Source organism: Lepidochelys kempii, chromosome 17 (assembly GCF_965140265.1).
Source record: "Lepidochelys kempii isolate rLepKem1 chromosome 17, rLepKem1.hap2, whole genome shotgun sequence".
NCBI lineage: Eukaryota > Metazoa > Chordata > Testudines > Cheloniidae > Lepidochelys > Lepidochelys kempii.
In genome coordinates, this window is record NC_133272.1 from 6821616 (window position 1) to 6843060 (window position 21445).

At 38.7% G+C, this 21445-nt stretch overlaps 1 protein-coding gene across 5 annotated transcripts in view; it reads left to right on the plus strand.

Annotated features, from left to right (window-relative positions):
* The window catches only part of USP32 (ubiquitin specific peptidase 32), a 154255-nt gene that overhangs the window by 31564 nt on the left and 101246 nt on the right, over nucleotides 1-21445 (plus strand). For 4 of the 5 annotated variants that reach the window (XM_073315739.1, XM_073315740.1, XM_073315742.1 and 1 more), the window contains exon 2: nucleotides 886-1013. In XM_073315739.1, the coding sequence (XP_073171840.1) occupies nucleotides 886-1013 (128 nt within the window). Of the gene's footprint in view, nucleotides 1-885; nucleotides 1014-15601; nucleotides 16042-21445 lie in introns of those variants that run through there. The other variant, XM_073315741.1, reaches the window with a different exon arrangement.

The following is a 21445-nucleotide window of genomic DNA, read 5'->3' on the forward strand; positions in this document are numbered from 1 at the left end:
AGGAACAGAAATGTGCCGAACGTTATCTTTATAAAATGGATATCGAATGGAATCTCACAGGGTTCTGAGACTTCATTTTATCAGAGCATTTTGGCTTCCATTCAAACGAGGCACTCAAGCACATGAGTTAAGCACAAGCTTAAGTGCCTTGCTGAATTAGGACCTTGAAGAACTTCATTAGAAAGATGCTGGAAGTGTAAAGTATTAAAATCAAAGACCAGTTCTTCAGGCAAGAGGAAGCCTGTGTGCATGTAAAAGGGGAACCCATCAATCCTTCTGTCATATGTTGTAGGTTGGTGCAAATACGCTTCAGTAGAGAAATCAGCTTGCAGCTGTGACTGTGGAAGAAAAACTTAAAAAATGATTTTTCCACTCCTGCCAAAACTTAACCATAATATAGTTAGATCTGTTTTCTATTAATGCTTTTTGTATTATGATTCTGTAGGTGGTGATTTGCGGAAACTCTTTTTTATATAGCACAAAAGCAGACTTCTTTATTTGGTAAATGAAAACTGCTTACATGAAGGAGCTTGGCTAGTTCAACTCTTAACTACATGTTGGCAACTATCAGTTACAGATCATGCGTTTGGCTTATACTCAGTCCAGATTTATATATATTATACAGAGAATATTCAATTGATGTTTAATTTTTTGTTCTATGTGACTTTTCACTCCTTTTCTGGAATATTTTCCAGATGTCTAATGAGAGCTAATAAATTAAATACACAATTTCTTTAATTTATCTAGGTATTTTTATTGCAAGACAAGAGGATATGTTTTAGAAATTTTTATTTCTCTGTGAAAGGACTTCTTGATAGTGCAGTTAAAGCTGCTAAATCTTCCTGCACATCTCCCTTGATTATAATTTCTTTTTTCTTAATACAGTTACAGATGTAGAACTAAAGCGTCTGAGAGATGCTTTCAAGAGAACTTGTGGACTCTCATGTTACATGAGCCAGCAGTGCTTCATTAGGGAAGTGCTTGGTGATGGAGTGCCTCCAAAAGTTGCAGAGGTAATTATATCTATCTATATTTATATATTTACTGTTTTCCTTAGAGGATGTATGTATGTGTGAGTATACATCCATCCTAATTGTGATGAGCATGCCATTTTTAATACAGCTTTACAGCTCACTTTTTCTGGCTGGGGACAGTTGGCCACGATTCTGGTCAGATACTATCAATGTTGCTTAATCAAGAGAGAGCAATAGCTGTCAAGTGACAATGAGGTCCATCTACACTCAGTTGGCAGCCTGAGATTGGCTTGGGGAAACGGAATGGAGAGGCATACCGTCTTATTTTCGAAAGAGTCAAAATCCTAGACTCATGTTGATTTGAGGTGGGAGCTTGACCCTGTAGAGTTCTCATGACAAGGTGGGGCTTTCTTTGTTTTTAAAGGTACCCATACTTCTGGTTACTCCAGAATTCTACTGACAATTTAAGTGTCTTAAAAGATTGTAAATCAAATAAGATTACTTAACTGTATTTGTAAAGACTCATACATAATACAGAAAAATATCCAGAAACAAAATGTGCTCCATAAATAAAAATATTGTGTAACCCCCCACCAAAAAAAACCACCACGCTACCATCTTGTGTGTTTAATATGGATGTTCAGAAAAATGTTTTATTTTTCAGTGTTGAAGTGATTTGAGAGAGAAATTAATAAAATACTGAATGCTGGAGGGAAAAGAATAAGATTAGCCAGAACTTTAAGCTGAGATCTTGCTGCTTGTCATTCCTAATTATATATTTATAATATCTTCAATTTTGCTGATCTTATACACAGTACATACATCTAATTTTTTTAAAAGATAATCCTTGAAATGTAGGGGTGGAAGGGATCTCAATTCATCAAATTTGGCCCCTCGTGCCGAGGCAGGACCAGGTAAACCTAGACCATCCCTAAGGGTATTTATCCAACTTGTTCTTAAAAAATTCCAATTATGAAGGCTTAGCTTAACTACCCTTATATTTAGAAAGTTTTTCCTAATAGCTAACGTAAATCTCCGTTGCTGCAGATTAAGCCCATTACTTCTTGTCCGATCTTCAGAGGACACGGGGAACAATTGATCAAAGTCCACTTTATAACAGCCCTTAACATAATGGAAGACGGTTATCACAGCCTCCTTTTCTCAAGACTAGGCATGCCCAGTTTTTCTAACTTTTTCTCATCGGTCAGGATTTCTAAACCTTTATCACTTGTGTTGTTCTCCTCTGGACTCTCCAGTTTGTCCACTTCTTAATGTGTGGTGCCCAGAACTGAACACAGTATTCCAGCTGAGGCCTCACAAGTGCCCACTAGAGTGGGACAATTACCACCCATGACTTACATATGAGAGTCCTATTAATACACCCCAGAATGTTAGCCTTTTTCTTGCAACGGCATCATATTGTTGATTGGAATTGTGTTCAATCTGTGATCCACTGTAGCCCCCAGATCCTTTTCAGCAGTATTATCTCCTAGCCAGTTACTTGCTATTTTATAGTTGTGGTTTTGGTTTTTCCTTCCTAAGAGAAGTACAGTAAAAAGCTGTGTTATCTGGCCCTGTACCAACCAGAAAGCTCTATAAATCAGCATTTCTAATCTTCATAGAAAGTCCGGTTTATAGTCTGGTTGGCATGGGGCTAGCAGGTTCCCTACCTGGCTCTGTGTCGCTCCCCGCAAGCGGTGACCTATCCTTGCTGATCCTGGGTGGAAGCGCAGCTAGGCAGCTCTGCGTGCCACCTCTGTCCACAAGTGCCACCCCTGTAGCTCCCATTGGCCATGTTTTTTGGGCAATGGGAGCTGTGGAGCCAGTGCTCGGGGCGGGGTGGGAGCAGTGTGCAGAGCTGTCTGCCACGCCTCTGCCTAGGAGCAGCCGGGACAGGTCGCCACTTGTGAGAAGCTGCCTGAGGTGAGTGCCCCCCCCCCCGCCCGGATCTGGCATCCCGAACCCCCTCCCATACCCCAACCCCCTGCTCTTAGCCCCCTTCTGCACCCAAACTCCCTTCCAGAGCCTGTGCCCCAACCTCAAATCCCCCTGCACCCAAATTCCCTCCTTCTTTGTTAACTGGCATTTTTCACTTATCAGCACCCCCAATGTGCTGGATAAAATAGCTTTTACTGTACTTTGCACTTGTTTTTATTGAATTTTTGTTGATTTCAGACCAATTCTCTAATCTGTCAATGTCATTTTGAGTTCTTATCCTGTCCACCAAAGTGCTTGCAACCCCCCTCCCAGTTTGTTGTCCTCTGCAGATTTTGTAAGCATACTCTTCACTCCATTACCAAGTCATTAATGGAAACACTGAGTAGTCCTGGACTCAGGATGACTGCTGTATGACGCGCATTCCCAGTTTGACAGCAAGCCATTGATAACTATTCTGAGTACAGTCTTTCAATCAGTTGTACACTCACTATAGTAATTTCATCTAGATCACATTTCCCTAATTGGCTTATCAGAATGTCTTGTTGAACTGTCAAAAGTATAAATCAAGTTATATCACATCTATTGATTCCTCCCTATCCACTAAGTCAGTAACTATGTCAAAGAAGGAAATTCGGGTGATTTGGCCTTATTTGGTTTTGACTGATTCATGATGGCTATTCCTTATAACTCTGTTATCCCCTAGGTTGGTTGATCAGTAACTTGTTCCAGTATCTCAACAGGTATCAAAATTACGTTGACTGGTCTAAAACTTCCCAGGTCCTCTTTTCCCCTTTTTAACAATGGATACTATTCTCTTGTCCTCCTCTAACTTTTCTTATAATGTACTTCAAGATCATTGCAAATGGTTCTGAGATTGCTTCAGCCAGTTCCTAAAGTACCTTAAGAGGAGTTATATCAGGTCCTGCCAATGTTAATTCATCTAACTTACCTAAATATTCTTTAGCCTTTTCTTTCTCTATTTTGGCTTGCATTCCTTCCCCCTTGTTGTTAGTATTGTGTTGATTATCTGTAAGCATTAACATTTTCTGTGAAGACTGAAGCAAAATGGTCACTAAACAACCCAGCCTTCTCAATGTCCTCAATTATTAGCTCTCCTTCCCCACCAACGAGAGGACCTATGCTTTTGTCTGTCTGCGTGGTAATACATATATGGGAAATATTTAATGCAAAAGGTTTATTAACCTTGTAAAATATGACAGATGTTTCTTTTGCATCGATCTCAAGATTTACTCCAAGATATAGCTGTTTATTCCATGAATATGGGTATTTTTTGGCCTGTTATAAATCAGTTTTTTGTCTTTTTTTTTTTCTTTCCCAGCACTGAAACAGATGATGAAAGCATGGACTATTTTATTCACTGTTATGATATAGTTGGACATTTCTTATGCAAATTGTTCAGTGTTTAAGGGCATGGCTACACTTGCAGATGTAGAGCACTTTGAGTTAAACCAGCCTTCGTAGAGCGCAGTAGGGAAAGAGCTGCAGTCTGTCTACCCTGACAGCTTCAAGTGAACTGGCGTGGCCACATTTGCAGCACTTGCAGCGGCATTGGGAGCATTGCATTATGGGCAGCTATCCCAGCATGCAAGTGACTGCAGCGTGTTTTTCAAATGGGTGGAGTGTGACAGGAAGTGTGTTGTGTGTATGTGGGGAGGGGGAAGAGAGAGAGTTTTTGGGGGGGCTGAGAGCATGTCAGCATGCTGTCTTGTAAGTTCAGCAGCAGACCCCCCCCCCCGCCTCTCTCTCTCATGCAGCTTTCCAACTAATGGTTGCTTTGTCTCGGAGCAGATAAGCAGCCGGATGTCAGAAATGGGGCTTCCAAAGGGCATATCCGCATTCCTACAGTAATTAAAAAACAATGACAAGAGTGGCCATTTGACTAAAGGGGATTATGGGCCGTTTCCGGAGGCTGATCAGAGAGCAGTAATGCAACACCTCGTCCACACTGGCAGCGGTCCAGCGGGGGCGCAGCAAATGTTGTTCCACTTGCCGAGGTGGAGTACCAGCAGCGCTGTAGCCGTGGAGTCAGAGCCCTCTACATGCCTTGCCAGTGTGGACGGGTAGTGAGCTAGTGCGCCTGGGGCTCTTTTATTGCACTGTAACTCGCAAGTGTAGCCAAGTCCCAAGAGGAAATAGCTATGTACATGCTAGCTCACATTAAATTAAAAAAAAAAAAGTTTTTGTATAACTTACTCTTCATTTGAAATATCTCTCTAATCTTAACTTCCAAATATATGGTCAGGATGCTTTCACTATTAATAGCCTATAAAGTGATTGGATAGGAACAAAACTGTATCTTGTCTTATGAGTTATTGGGTTGGAATAATACTCCTAAAATTCCACTGTGAGACTGGACCTCTCATCTCCCTTTGTAGTGTAGAGTTAGGGATTAAACTGTGTTCTAGTGATGAGCCATGTGATCTTGTGGTGTTCTAGTGATGAGACATGTGATCACAGATAGCAGTGGATTTTGTTTTCAAATAATGTCTGCTGGTTGTCTTCTGTTTTTTAAATCATTGCTCACTGGTAGAGACTACGTCATGGTTATCTTACTTTAACTTGCCCTCCACCTGACAGCAAGTCTCAGATTTCAGTCAGTGAACCAAGATGAATGCAAGAACCAGGATTATGTTGGCTAAATGCTGAGACCGTGACACCTCAAAACTATGTAGCATTAAAATGTCCAAATATGCCTAATAATTGTCAGTCAGGCAATATACTTTAAGTAATACACTTGTGACTCATCTCTGTGAACTGAGTACCTTGATTAGATTCTTCAAACAAAATCAGGGCCTGGTTAAACCCATATTTTAAAAAGAAAAGGAGTACTTGTGGCACCTTAGAGACTAACCAATTTATTTGAGCATGAGCTTTCGTGAGCTACAGCTCACTTCATCGGATGCATGCCGTGGAAACTGTAGCAGACTTTATTTATACACAGAGAATATGAAAAAATACCTCCTCCCACCCCACTGTCCTGCTGGTAATAGCTTATCTAAAGTGATCATCAGGTGGGCCATTTCCAGCACAAATCCAGGTTTTCTCACCCTCCACCCCCCCACACAAATTCACTCTCCTGCTGGTGATAGCCCATCCAAAGTGACAACTCCTTGTCTTGGGTGGCTTGGGAAGTGGGGAAAGCAAGCAAAAAGATTAGTTACTCAAAGCTCTATTCTGAGACCTCTAATCTTTAACCATTGATCTAAATGATGTTAAGGTGGGGATGAGTACTTTGGCTATCAATTACTCCACTAGCATAACTGCTCTCTAAAGGTTCTAACCCATCTGATGAACCATCTGGGTCTCCACAAATTCCAGCATGTGGGATTATCTGGTTTCAGTTTGATAGTTTAAAAACCTAGGAAACTACACCTGAAAACCTTCATTAAAAACAGGATAAAGATTGCAAAGTCAAGCACTCAGAAGTTAGAAAATACCAGAATTAAGGTGTCCTGTGCAACTAAATAATGCTAAGATTATAAACAAAGCAAAGACAATCAAATTATTTAGCAATTTACAACAGGAACAATAAATGATTCAAATGATTCCAAGTGTGTGACTTTAAAAAAGATTTGTTAGTGTTAGAAATGCAGTTTTTTCATATTTGAGACTAGAGCAGTTAAATGGCAATTTTTACACAGTATATTTTAAAATATTTGAGTAGAACAGAGAAGATACAGTGTATTAATTGAGTAGTCCTATGAAATTATATCTGGCTGGATTTCTTCTGGCCTAAAAGCTATGCTTTTTGATATTGCATTAGCCACTAAATAAATACTGAAGTAAATACTAATAAACTAAAATTCGCAGTCAGTCAGATTGAGTAGAACACTATTCTTCTCAGTTAAACAGTTGACGTAATGTGTTTAACAATGTTTGTCCATGATTAGTATTTAGTTTTTTCCTTCTTCCTTGAAAGTGCTATATGTAGCATGTCCATGATAAGATAAGGTGTCAACTTCGCTGGATGTCATTCCAGTATACACAGACCATAGAATTAACAGGCCTGTTCATATGGCATCAGCCCACAGTGTGTCTCACAGACCGTCTTCTACCAATGTACACACCTGAAACTTGAGCCTAATTTTTATTGCTTCCTAGGAAACCTCATCACCTGTTCAGAGATGTCTTGTTAGCAACTACCATGTGACGTTTTAGGTGCCAAATGACACCCTCATTCATTAAAGGCTTGTGTAAGAAGCTCAAAATAAACTTCCCATCCCCTAGTGGTTTGTTTGATAAACTTAAGTTTGCACCCAATATAGGATCCTCTTCTTCGCTCTTATTGACCTCACACTGTGCGATCAGTGTTTTAGTCTAGTTCTTAATGTTTTAAACCTTTTGATTAAAAGTTGTCCAAGAGTTAAATTTTTCTGATGCACTACTTTGCCAGCAATTGATACAACCAAACTACCAAAAATATTAAGTAATGTGATAGGAAAGGTGCCATTTCCATTAGGAGTGGATATTAGACTTCATATTCAGACTAGACTCATTCTGAACTTGAACCTTGAAAGTGAGAATGTTACTTCTGCTCATAGACGAAATCTTCTATTTTTCATTTTATTTTGTTTAAGCTATACAATACTAGAGAAATTTTGCCTGGGTGAGGGAGGGGAGGAAGTAGGAGAGCTAGTCTTCTCTTACCTCCCTGGTTTTCTCAGAAAACTACAGAAAAGATCATAGATAAATGGGATTTGGCTAGCAAAAATATTAGTTACAGGGTTCTGCTGCACTCATTTAAGAGGTATAATCTGCCAATATACCATACAAGTTCTGTGCAGACATCAGGTTTTGTTAAAATAGCAGTTAAAACAAACACCTGAAGTTTTAGTTTACACAGACTTGTTACAAGGAACTGAAATAAGTGATTGTCACTTGTGATGTACTGAAACTCATCATAAAATACTCCTCTTAAGAGGTTTATGTGAAAAGAATAATGGGAACTTTCAGTTTTGCTCTTTCTGTTTTTGAAATGTATCATATTGATGCTTAGTGGTAGTTGGAAATCTAATATAAGAGGCACTGTCTGCATGCTTATTTATTGTGATCAAATATTTTATTGAAGATTTCAAATAAAAATATGGGTAAAGACGTTGTTGGCTTATTCCCTTGCAGATATTGGAAAGAAATGGTAAATAAATATTTACAGAAGCAAAGAGTAGAATGGGCACAAGAAATAAATACACTGAAGTTTTATTAGCCTGGGTTTAACAGAAATATTCAAACCACATCATAAGAAATATATAATTAATAAACTAATAGAATTTCCTTACTTGTGTGCAACTAGGGAGGAGAATATTAGAACAAAGAGAGCTATACTGAATTTTGAAGTTCTAATAGTGTACACTGAATCAAACTTCAATTTTACTGTTTTGCAACTCTATCTTTTGAGCTTTAAGGCTAATCTTAAATCTTTCTCATGGTGAATTTTCAGTAATCTCTCTTGGTTCTTTTAACCTTGTAATCATACCTCCTACCATCATTAATTCTCTTAACTTCCTGCACATCCTTTCTCCACTATTACTGGCTTTCAATATCTCTACCCGCTGTCAAACTCTGAATTTCAAACCTAATAAATAATACAGTTTAGCTTGTTTTGTTTGCTGATAGAATATTCCACGAGAGAGAAATGGAGTGAGACTCTGGGTATAAAATTTTCATTAAAAAAATTAGACATTGAACTCTCATTAGCAATAATGTGAGTTGGATGGATAAAACGTGATGCATCGCACTGAAAATCTACCTCTGTCTGGAGAAATCTCTTTTGTACTACGTTTGTTGGCATAATAAAACCAGTGTGTTACCCCTTGAGCAGTTTTCCAGATTATAGAAGCTTGAGCAGTTTTCCAGATGATAGGAAAAAAAAACTCATTCATAAAAGTTTAAACTGAATAAATTAACTTTGCTGATGGAGATAAGTAGTCAGCCAAAGTTATTTTTCTCAAGCGGTAACTTGCATCTGGAGAGCAATTTGATAGCATTTCAGATCTATAGACCAATTTTTTCATTATTCGTTGTGCCTTGTGGATATCCTTGGTGTTTTGTAGAGCCACATTATAACCGGTTCTGTGTTAATCTGGGTTCTAAAGGTTTGTGTTTTTGTTTTGTAGGGGGAAGCATTTTGTGTCAAGTGTACGCAGATTCCAAAGGCAAATAACAGCTTAACTTAACCATAAGAGGAGGCAACCTTCAGGCCATGTGTAGATAATATAAACAATCACTGGAATATTGGATTAGAAGCAATTAGTGATGTTTCTTAAGTTATTTTACTTTTAAGACATCAACTTTTAATTGACTGACTGGATGTTGATGTTTGGTCTTGAACTGGGCTATGAAGACTTTCAGTGGGGCCTGTAAACTGGGCTTTCTCTGACCAGTCAAATGCTTTTATGACTTATTCACAATTAAACTGTTTTCTTGTCTTCAGAATGCTTGGAACACTGTTGGTAATCCTGTTTTTTATGGTAGTGCCTAAAGGCCAACACATTGTGCTACACACTGTATAAAAAAATACTATATGGTCTTCTCTGGAAGAGCTTAGGGTCTAAATAGACAAGACAGATGAAGGGGTAAAACAAACAACTAGAGAGAACAATGTGATGGTGACAAACATCATGTTAGTGCCAAGATATTGTGAGGTGGGGGTTGGTTAGCAGAGGATAAGCTAAATGGAAAGAAAAAGTAAGAGAAGGTTGGATGAGGGGGACAGGACCAGGGAGAAGAAGGTAAAAAAGGGTAGGTTTGGAGTGAAGATGAGATGTAGAGACTGAGGAAGGGGGAAGGGTTGGAACAAGCTGCTAGTCACACAGGGCAGGAAGAGTCGAGTCAAAATTGTAGAATGCTCTCTAAATATCTGAAGTACTTTTAGTTTCACTGCTTCTGGACTTACCAGCTGGAGTCTCTGGCTGCCTCCTCTGCAGTTCTCCCCCCAGAGCTATATAGCAGGGGAGAAAGGAGGCACCAGCAGGGTCATAGTGCTCCCATAATGTTGGGGGGGGTGGGTCCCCAACACAGTTCTGCGTCCAAGGCAGTGCTGTGGAGGAGTGGCCTTGGTTGGGCCACATTTTACTACCTCTTCCTAATATAGGAGTCCCTCTTCTGGATGCTGCTTCCTTTGCCGTCTGGAGTTTGCTGTTCTAGTGAGTCCACTTCAGATGACTTCATGCATCTGAAGAAGTGGGGTTTTTCTCAGGAAAGCTTATTCCCAAATAAATCTGTTAGTCTTCAAGGTGCCACCGGACTCCTTGTTATTTTTGTGGATACAGACTAACACGGCTACCCCTCTGACCTTACTATTATATTGTTGGCCTTGAGAACTCCCTGGAAGAAAACCCTCTCAGTATTGTCTATAAGTGAGACTGTTTTGTACATTCCTGTATTTTTGTTTGCTTTGGAAGGCCTGGTGTGCCCAACTAATAGATGTGAAAAATTAGAATTTTTTTCTTTCGGGGGAAGTAAGGGAGTAGCTGGAGTGATGCTCTTCTGCAGACTGGATGTGGCGTATTCCCTCTTTATTCCAATTTTAGGAATGTTCTGGATTTGAAATAGCTTTCATATGAGATCTCTTGGAAATGTGATAATTATGTGTATTCTTAAATACCAGATTATTACTCCTGTTCTGAAAACATGTATTTAAAATTATGTGACTAGAGGGTCACTCCATTGCGTATGTAGGCTAAGCTGGCAGGTGGTGGCAGGAATGCAGTTTCTATCCCTGAACCTGTAGCAATTATACAGGATAATGCCACTAAACCAAAATATTGTTGTTGAAGTTGTTTTTCTTAAATCCAGTTTAATATCAACAGCTTGCCCTTGATCAGTGTCCTTTTGGTGTTGCAGCCAAAAGAATCACTGCTTGCAGCACCAAATGGGCACTGTTTTTAGATGAACTATAATAGTTTTAGCTGGGAAAAGGTAAATGATCTAGCCTGAGCCAGGCATAGTGTGGAGGTAACCATAATTCAGATCTCGAGCCTCCCACCTCTTTAGCTCATATAGCTCCTGATCTGAAGCAGCCCCCACTCTTCCAGTCCTGAAACCCACACTGGTTCCAACTCTGTGAAAGCACCTCAGTCCTGATCTGCAGTTTTGTTTGCTTGACTCATTTCAGCTGCTGACTGAAATACGAAGTGTGAAAAGTAACAGGAATGAGTCGTTGATGCTTGGCTCAGTTATCTCTGATACAGCCATGCTCCTCTGCCTGCAGCACAAAGTGGGCCCTGTGCAGAAGTTAGGCTTTGCTGGTTTATGTTGATGACAATCAGAAGGGTTCTTTCCACTGATGGCTAGAATGTTTCCTGAAACTTTGGAATTGATTGGCTGTGGTCTTCGAAAGTTATCGAGATTCAGATAGTTAAACAGAGACATGCCATTGACCAGAATGTTAGGCCTCGTTTTGCTCAGCCAACAATAAAATAAATGCTGTTGAAGTAAGCAGATTGATATCTAATCCCTGGTTATTTACTAGGGAGCTTGGGCAAACACTGCTCTAGATGTCAGCTACACCAACTGGTATAATGAACCATCTTTGGAGAAACAGACTATACTCTAAAATAATTAACTCTGATGAAGTTAATCTCAGTGCAGATATTTAAAATCTCTTTCAATCTAACATATGTAACTATATTTTGTAGACTGACACAACTTAATCCCAGCATATTATATTCCTGTTTTGTTTGTCTTGTTGAAATGTTGTTGGAAATATAACTGTCCTAACCATGAACTACATGAATCTGCTTGTTTGATTTTTGAATCCTTAAATCTGCTTCTCTGGTTTTTGAACCCTTAAAAACCCTTAAAACTAGGCCGTTCTGAAATTGTTTCAAAACCAGAAGTGATGTATGTTTGAAAATTTATTAAGTGGATGATGGAGGTTGGCATCATGTGCTGATTGGAGGCAGGAATCGAAATTTCACTAACAAATGAGAGATGATAGGTAGAGAGAGAATAGGCTATGAGGGGCCTTGAAAGTAAAGACAAGCAGCTTATGTTTGATGCTATAATAAAGAAGGGGAGCCAGTGGAGGGATACAAAGAAAGGAGTGAGGTGATGAAGGTGACAGGCTAGGGAAATGATTTTTCCAGCAGTATTGTTAATGGATACCGATGAGGCCAGACCTGTTTGTTTGTCAAGACCTGAGAAAGGATGTTGAGCCAGCACTCCTACTGAGGTTAAAGGCTGCCTAGATTAGAGTGTTGTTGAATGTGAACACAATTATGAAAAAATTGAGTAAGCTGACATGCTGATGACCATCAATTTACTCCGGAACAAATTGTGTTTTAGAATAACATCAGTGAACTGTGATTGAACCAACAGCTCTACGCTAATTGGTAAGCTATGGTCAACATTGTCAGCTGACTTGATTATTTGTAATCAAGTTAAAACATACAGTTTTATACTGTAGATGAGCCCCAAGAGATTGTGTGAGAGTAAAGTTTGTGGATAGCTTTAACTACTGCAGCCTTTCTGCTTGCGACTTTGTTCCCCTTTCAGGGGAACTTGCTACGTTAAACTACTGCTTTCTGGTTCCTGCTATGCTTGGCTTAGTGGAGCCTCTAGTGCATTTTCATGCAAGCTTTGCACGGTCTTGGGAGAGAGGGAAACCACGCAAAGAGCTTCTGCTTTCTTTCACACAGTTGCTGTTTGTGCACAAAGTAGTAGAAGAGATTTTTGCCCCATAAAAAGAAAAGGAGTACTTGTGGCACCTTAGAGACTAAAAAATTTATTTGAGCATAAGCTTTCGTGAGCTACAGCTCACTTCATCATAGTTACTAAAGGAGTATGAGAGGAAGCATTTCATTGCATGTCCAAGAAGTTGTTGCCCAGAAGCTGATACCGAATGATTAAAAATTATTTTGGCTTGTTGGCCATTTTTGATTTGTGAACTATTGATTCCTCTTGAGAAGGATACCTACAATATTGCATTAGGTAAAACTGAGAGCTAGGAGCAGCCTATTTATATTTAGCAAAATAGGCCAACAAATTTTGTTGCAGGAGAAGCAGTTACTGGTGGATCTAACTGCACAATTAATGCCTTATTTTTTTTAAACACGGACATAGGGTTTTGAAGCCGAATGTACAAAAAGTATGAAAGGTGTGTAAGAAATGTTAGTGAAGAGAAGTGTAGTACAGTGAACTTTTTCTTGCTGGCACTGGAATATGTGTCATAATAACAACTTAGGTAAGCAAAGTATCAAAAAACCCAGTCAGAATTCAGAGGAATAGCACATCATTATCTTATTAGCTGGATATTTTAAATTCTTGTTGCAATAAAGGTTTAGATTCATGCAGATAACTGCAGATTATCACTTTAGATGACGTGACTATTTTTATGACAATATGGTATAATAGAAGGTAAAGAATGCATTTGTAAATTAGGGCTATAGCTGCGTGAACAAATTACCTAGAGAGATAACAACACTGTGTGAGAAAATACTGATTTTGTGAATAAAGAATGAATTTTTAGTGTGATGACTGGAAAAAATAGCTATTGAAAGTTGTTAGTTTATAAATTGAAACTTCATGACCCAAACATGAATAGATGATGGTTCAGCTGTTATAGCCTTCATCTTCCAGTAACAAATTTTGATTAGTTTCAGTGATGCGGAGAAAGTAGTGACTCTGTGGACAAAGGAGGCTGAGAGGTCATAATGGAGCTTGTATACAAAGAAATATGCATGTTTAAGTAAATTTTAATATTTAAAATTACATAAAAATTACATTATTATGTCAATTACTGTACCATTCATTAGAATCAAAATAATTAAAGTGAAGTATTATCCAATAATATGGGATTCAGTTTTATTTAGGATTTGTAAGTACAATTTGATAGGTTTCCAAGACCTCAGTCACCTCTCTGAACTGCCTTACCACTTCTCCTAGCTTTAGGGCAAAGTAAAATTTGTGGCACATGAATGGAGGAGGTTCTGTTAGAATATACCACAATATGGGTTGAGTTTAGAATAGTTCAGATGCCTTAAAAATATTATCTTTTTAAATGTCAAGGGTTTAAAAATATTCAGTAATGTTTTTTAATGTAGCACCTATCAAGCTAATTGCTTCTTAGACATAAAGTTCAATTTTTCAAACTACACGAATTATGCCTTCATATAAATATATTCCCTTGAGAAAATGGCTGGTGATAAAATCGTCATTCTTCTCATATGCATGATGTATTTTCTCACCCTTTTATTTATTGTTGCACATACACCTCATTTATGGGATTGTCTATCATTCCTGAAAAAACTTGGTAATAAGAAAAATAAATTTAGGGAAAGGTTTTATAGCAGAAGAGTTGAGAATTTTTTTTTTTTTTACTCACAGAAGTGGTTCCTCCTCCCCGCAATCCCAAAGAATGCGAGAGTTCTGCAGTACGTTATCCTTTCAAACCCTTCTCTCATTATAAATGAGTGCTGCACTGGAGTAACATATTTAAACTTTTACATATTTAGCCTTTTAAATTTAATCTGCATGTTCAGGTGCTGTTTGGAGAAACCACCTTTGTTACATATTTATTATAAATATGGAAGTGCATTTAGTTGCTAAAGTTAACCTGATACAGAGCTCAACAGTATAATTTTTTTACCTAATTTAAAAAATATCTGTAAATAATATTATAAAAACGCTTACTTGGACCCCTAGTCCTGCATTATATAACATGCAGGCATTGTAGTTTGCCCATGTGGAGTTCCATTCAGGTCCCTGGAGGGTCTGTGGGAACAGCAGTCTCTTCATACATTGTGAATCGCAGGATTGGTGGGGACTAAATCTGTCATTTATTAAACTCTGCATAGACTCAATCTATGCTGCTTATGATTCGAGGTACTCCCACAGTATACCAAAAGGCTATCCATCTTATTCTTATTTCTCCGCATTGGGTTTCAGACAGTATTTCTCTTAATCCATTCTTGCTGTTACAGCAAAAGACTCAGCCCTACAGTCTGCTTCTTGCAATAATTTTTACATTTACAAAATAGCTATATTTCTACATACGATGTCAACATAATAATAGCCCAGCTTGTAGCAGCTGGTTGTATAGATTCTGTTTCCAGAAAAAGCATCATCAGAGAATGACAATCCCTTCCTCTTGGCCTTCCTCCGTAATGATATATCCCCAAATACACTGGCCTGCTGCTGCAATATATATTCTGTAATGGGTTTGGAAAAGGGTGTGGCACACTGAATAAAAAACTATAAATTTGCTGTCCTTGTAAAATGCCTTTCCTAGCTCTCTTACACATCTAGTTGAATTACTCTTTCTAGTCAGGCAACAAAAGATCTAAGAGTAAAGTGAAAAAAGGAGTAAATAATAGGATTGAATAATAGAAGGAACCTCTAGAATAATTCACACTTATGAACCATAGTTCATGTGTAGTTTAAAGGGATACTGTCAACTTGAATTTTTTAACTGATTAGTCTTAAAAATAAAAATCCAGTGATGTTTTTCTGGTCCTCTGCCAAGGGGCTTTTCTTAGCAAGTGAGAGTTGCAGTCCCCAGAGCAACATCATCAGATGTGTTCAGGCTCCCTCTGAAAAATCTCCTTCAGAGCCTGCACACTTCCACCTACCTACTGATCTCTTCAGCAGCGTCGTTGTGGTGATACTCATCCCCTGGGCTTGCAGAAACATGTCTGTCCCCTTCCTGTTCTTTGCCCCTTGTTGCACTGCTTGGATCTGGGGAGAAATTAAGGGTGCTGCTGGTGCTCTCCAGCCCTTTTTGATTTCAGTCACTCCTCAGTTCCCATTCCTGAATGTAGTTCCTCTATCATGATTATCACTTCTTTCTGTTGAACTAAGGTATAATTTTTCTTCCTTTTTCTTTTATTCTATCCAGTCCTCTGAAATCCAGATGAGAGAGAGAGAAGCTTTACTTACTACCATTACAGTGCAGTCCCATACAGTGAGGCAAAAAAGAGCCAATTCGTTTTGATCCAATCCCTCCCTCAACAGAGGGAGTTACTATCCGCAAAGAAAAGAGTCTCAGCTACATGGATTAGCTCTGCTTTTTCTTTAGAAGTAAAAATGTTTTATGTTTGTTGTGTCTTCTGTCCGAGGATCTCAGAGCACGGTACATACATTCATGAATTGGGCCTCAACACATAATGAGGTAAAGTATACCTATTTTACAAATAAGAAAACAAAGATAAAGTGCTCCTCGGTCACCCAGCAGCTGTCTGGCCTCACTGGGAGTAGAATTCAGGTTTTCTGGTTCCCTGTCCTGTATTTTAGTTACAGAATCATAATCTCTTTTAGACATTTCAAAAGAACAAGGATGGACTATGTGACGGAATGGTGTGTATGGTATTTTTTTTACTATTGGGTATAGTATTTTTTACTATTGGGGTAGGGCTAGTATTGAGAAAACGCTGAGCGAAAAAATCTCTTGACGATTGTGGTGGCAGGGGAATGATTTTTGTGAGCTGTAAGTTTGCTCATGTGGTTTGATATCCTTTCAGTCTTGTCAGGGTAGTCTGAAAATTTCCAGTGTTCATAAATTATTTCATAGCCCACATCCTTTCTTCCTACAATTTTAAATAGTCTCTTGTAGCCTTTCAAAGCTGAATGAGAAGTGGAGACATTGAAGTTGGCTCATCCAGTTTTCCTTTGGCCTGGGGCAGCTAATGTTCTGTAACAGTTGGGCTTCTGTGTAGAATACCACTCTGGGAAATTCTACTTGTTTCTGTCACCAGTACCTCACAGCTACAGAATTTTTGTGTTTAGCTTAAAATAAAAAACAACCCATAATTCATGCTTATTTGTCATGAAGGTATTTCTCAGCTCAAGTGCATGCTTTTGTCCTTGGTACATAATTCCCTGTGGACAATAGAAAACGTAGTCTGAACCCTTCTTTTCTGCCTCTGTTTTTCTTCCTCAGTTGTTGTTGCACGCGGACATTGTTCATTACTTTTTGCTCTTATCTTTTGTTTCTCTTTCTCCTCAAATATTTTTCCCTTCTGTAGCAGAATTCGTGGTCTGTGTTCTTGAAGCTGGTCCTATTTTTGCTTCACAGAAGGGCAGGAATGAAAAGTGTTTGTTTTTGGCCAGTTTGTTGCCCACATAATCCTACTGATCATTGCTAGCCTGGAAAGCAGGAGAATGGGTGTATCACAAAACATAATAGAGCATAGCTTGAGAATCTTGGTCTTCTGCATAGCATAGCAATCTTTTGCAACTGTGGTGGAAGATAAGCTACGTAAAACTCATTATACAGTATCAGACTTTTAGAGACTGTCAAAGATGATTAATAAGGACCATTGGCAGTCTTTCCCAAATTGTGACAGGTTTGCCACTGGTAGGATTTGAATTTAGGTTAAATCCATTTACTTCACAACTTATTTTTTTTTTTTAAGAAGATGGTCCATGAGCTAATAAAGTTTGAGAAATTGTGATCTATATAAAATAAGTGTTTTGGTCTCTACTTCTAAAAGATTATAGGAAAACCACCATTGCAGTTGGTACAAATTGGCAACCTTGTGATAATCTCAGCCATAAATTGAATGATTGTAGACTAAATTATCACCCCTAATGGACAGTTACTCTGAGGGATGGGAAAGATTGCTGGGGTTAGTGCTGCTGCCTGTGCTCTTAACTGTCGTGCTGTTAACTTTCAGTTTCCAGGCTGCTCATTAGCATCTTTCAAAAACACTAAACACGTGCCCAGGATATCAAAAAATAAGTAAACACAAAATATTGAACCAAAAGGTATTATTCAGAAGACATACTCAGTTTAAGAAGTTGTAATCTTAAACTCAGTATGTCTTCTGAATAATACCTTTTGGTTAAACATTTTGTGTTTACTTCAAACCGCTAAACATGAAATAAAAAAATGCTTTTATTCAAGGACTACCTTCATGGAAGAAGCATGCTTGGGCTGTCTCCCACAATCTTCATCTCTCTCTCTAGTTTGGGATATGATCATCCTCTGAAGATTTCCTAAGGCCTGATCATTATTCACCCCTTCAGGTGAGACCAGGGAGAAGCACATACTTTAGATGCCCCTATTTCTTGTCTCCACATGTTTGTCTGGTACTGTTTAACAGTATGTTTAGCTTTGAATCCAGTTGCAATGTAGCTGTTGTCAGCAGTATCTTGGGAGCTTGGGGCCAGTTAGTAAATAATTGTTGTAGAAATGTCTTTTTTAAATGATCACTGATAAAATAAAATAAAAATAATGGTGAAAATCTAAACACGACCAGTTTGATTTGTGTAAACACATAACCAGATGAACTTAACAACATATCATGTTGTAAGTTACTACAGAGCTCTTGCAGCACCACTGGACATTGACAGGCTCCTGGGGTTTTCTAAGCATTGACTTCCCCCATCTCTTCAGTTCTGCTCTGACTGGGATGAAAGTGTTCTTAGGCAGAGACCCTAGATGAGTCATGTGGTCATGGGACTGCACACAGAATTTATTCACCAAAGCGCAGTTATACTTTCAAGATCTTGGGAAGTCTCACTTGCCTGAATCATTGCTGTTAATAGCATCAGTTAAAACAAGAGCTTATTGGGCTGACTTCAGGCCAGTCAAAAAATGTGTTCTTATCTGTGAAGGGTCTCCTGAAAATTCAAAGGTTTGGGATCTCTTATTGGCCCAAATACTTACATCAGCTCAGGTTTGATTACTTGATATAGGGCCAGGTCTACATTTAAAACGCTGCCGAAGCGCAATTGCAGCGCTCGAGTGAAGCTGCTACTATGCCTATGGGAGTTGGTTGTGTAAACTTGACCTCTGTCTCCTTTCTCTTGGCCTGCAGGGGCCAGAGGTTCCACAGAGTAGCCCTCTGTAGCAAGCCCTGTGGCTAATCTAGGAGTGATGTTGATTTGTTCAAAGGGGTTCTCTGTCGCAAATGTCTTAGCTTTTAATTGTTTGTATATTGAAGGAAAGACAGAGGTGCATTAGTGATTCTGATTTGTCCTGAAGTGGAAAGGATATGCAGAATGCGATTTAAAAAGGAAGGAAATACCTGACTGTGGCTTTTAATATGGGGAGACTCGGAAATAATTTAGTAAATTAGACTTCATTGGAGAGGATCGAGCTAGGTCTTGTTTGTTAATCCTTTGTCTGCTGTTTTACATTAGGCTTACCACATGTTTTCATTACAAAGTATAACTAATGGGACTGGAAAAGATGATATATACCACTCTGTCTTTTTTTCATAGTCTATTTAAGCTAATGTCTGGGGCTTATAATTTTTTAGTGGTTAAGTGCAGGATGAGGATACCAAGTTTCTCAAAATGGGATACACATACTGTACAAGAAGAAAAGGAGTACTTGTGGCACCTTAGAGACTAACAAATTTATCTGAGCATAAGCTTTCATGAGCTACGGTAGGGAGATTTATATAGACAGAGAACATGACATTTATATAAAACATATAGGACCAGAGGGGTGGTATCCACTTAACCAAAGATAAAAATGATCACCACCTGATTGTACGCATTGTTAGGTGGATTTGATTCTGTAAAGACATTTATTGTAGTTCCTGAGCTTGAATTTGCTTTGTTTTCAAAGATTTCATTTTGGCTGGGTAACTTCTGTTGATGGTAATAAATTGGAAAGCTAAATACCCAGGCAAGCCTTGAAAATTTGGGGGACAATGACCACCTGTGGCATTCCAACCTCAGTATGAGTTAAATGATTTAAGGTCCTCTGAAATTAAACAAAATTCCTGTATGGTGCTGATGTCAGGTCTTCGTCACACCACTGTCCTATAATTGAGTAACTGTCAGTTTCATCTCTCTCTTACATCCAACCCCATCTTTTAAAACAGTTGCAAATAAGGGCTGTTTAAGTTCCATACATAGGTAGTAAGAGCCATTCATATATTTTAATCTTTAAAAATAGATTACCTCCCAGAAATCTGTTCTAAATGTAAATCAGAGCTTAGGTGTGTACAGCTCTAGTCTGAGGACACGGGCATGGCTACACTGCGTCCCCTCAGTTAAGAATGTTTGTCTGTCCTGATGTGCAGTACGTATTAACATCTGTTTCATTATGAAATTTGTCATTTTATTTGAGTTCTTCCCCTCCAGCTGGAAGACCTCGGTATTTTTGTGTCTGCTAGGCTTGGTTTTAGTTAAGCAAGGTGGAAACTTCGCACCTACTCTCACGAGAGGTATGATAGACTCCGCACATGAAGTTGCCTTAAGTGCACTGTCATATAAATCAGAGCTTCACAGTGAAAGCATCAATTTTGCTCTTTCAGTATATTGGATTCGTTTTTTCTCTCTTTTTTAAATGAGTAGTGATGTGCTTTATTTTTTTACAACAGTTTTAAAACTGTGTTTTACACTGGAAAATATATGGAGGGATGATAAAAGATAACGGTCCAGGTATGTGGCTCTTGCCTTCAGACATAGAATGTGATTTGCTCTTGCCCTGATTAATGCAAAGACTTGGCCACACAGGAAATTCTTTTAGTGCCTTTTCCTTTCCAGCCATCTTTTTCTTAGGGCTTGTCTACACTTACATTTTATAGCGCTCTATAAATGTGTGAAAAATCACCCCCCTAGTGCAACAAGTCTGAGTGCTTTAAAGCACTAGTGTAGACAGGCTCTGGGAGCCACACTCCCAGTGCTTGGAGCTAATCCCCTTGTGGAGGTGGAGTGCTGGGAGAGCTCTCTCCCAGCGCTCGCGCGTGACCACGTGCACTTCAAAGTGCTGCCGCGGGAGCGTTCCCACTGCGTGCTTTGAAGTTTCCAGTGTAGACATACCCTTAGGTTCTCCACTTTTAATTCTGCTTTGTCAACTCCTCTGTCTCTGGTAGGGTGCTAAGTGCATAATGGAATAAAATTGGAATGGAAAAACAAATGTCCTTTTTGTGTAATGTGAAAACAATAGTGATAATATACAGGCAAAGAAGGAAAAGTTAAAACCAGAATGATGCCTTAAGTTACAATTGGACTGAATTTGGCACACACCCTCTGGCTTCGATGGAATTGGACCTAGTTACACCAGAGCTGAATTTTGCCCATTGTGTACAACAGTAAGTTTTATTCTTCATCACTTCTTATTATGGGGTGGGGGGAACAGTATTCCTAGAGGCAGAAAACTAAATGGGGGGGAAAAAACCCAAGTGAATTGTTGCTAGGCCAGATGTGAAGTCTAATTTGCATTTTGATGACTTTAGATTTTTTGGTTTTTAGAACCATTTTTCTTGCCTAAACTTCAGATGATAGAGGTCAGCACTTTAGATCTCCTTTATTAAAGGTGCCTTAAGTAATAGCCTTGCCTTTTTGTCAGATCTAAAAGCCATGAGTAGTACTGTAAGCAGTTCTTATTATGGAATGATTACAGTCCCTTCATTGTAGTTACATTTGTGGCTAGGTTTTTATTGATCTCTCACTTTCTCCAAGTACTCTTTGAAAATTTATTTGTGTCTGAGTAGAGAAATTTGATGTATAGTTCATCTGAAAATATTTATAAGTTGTTACAACTTGGAACTAACAGGTGTCCATGTTTTGAAAATTCTAACTTTTCATTAAATATCTCCAAAAACAGCATAGCC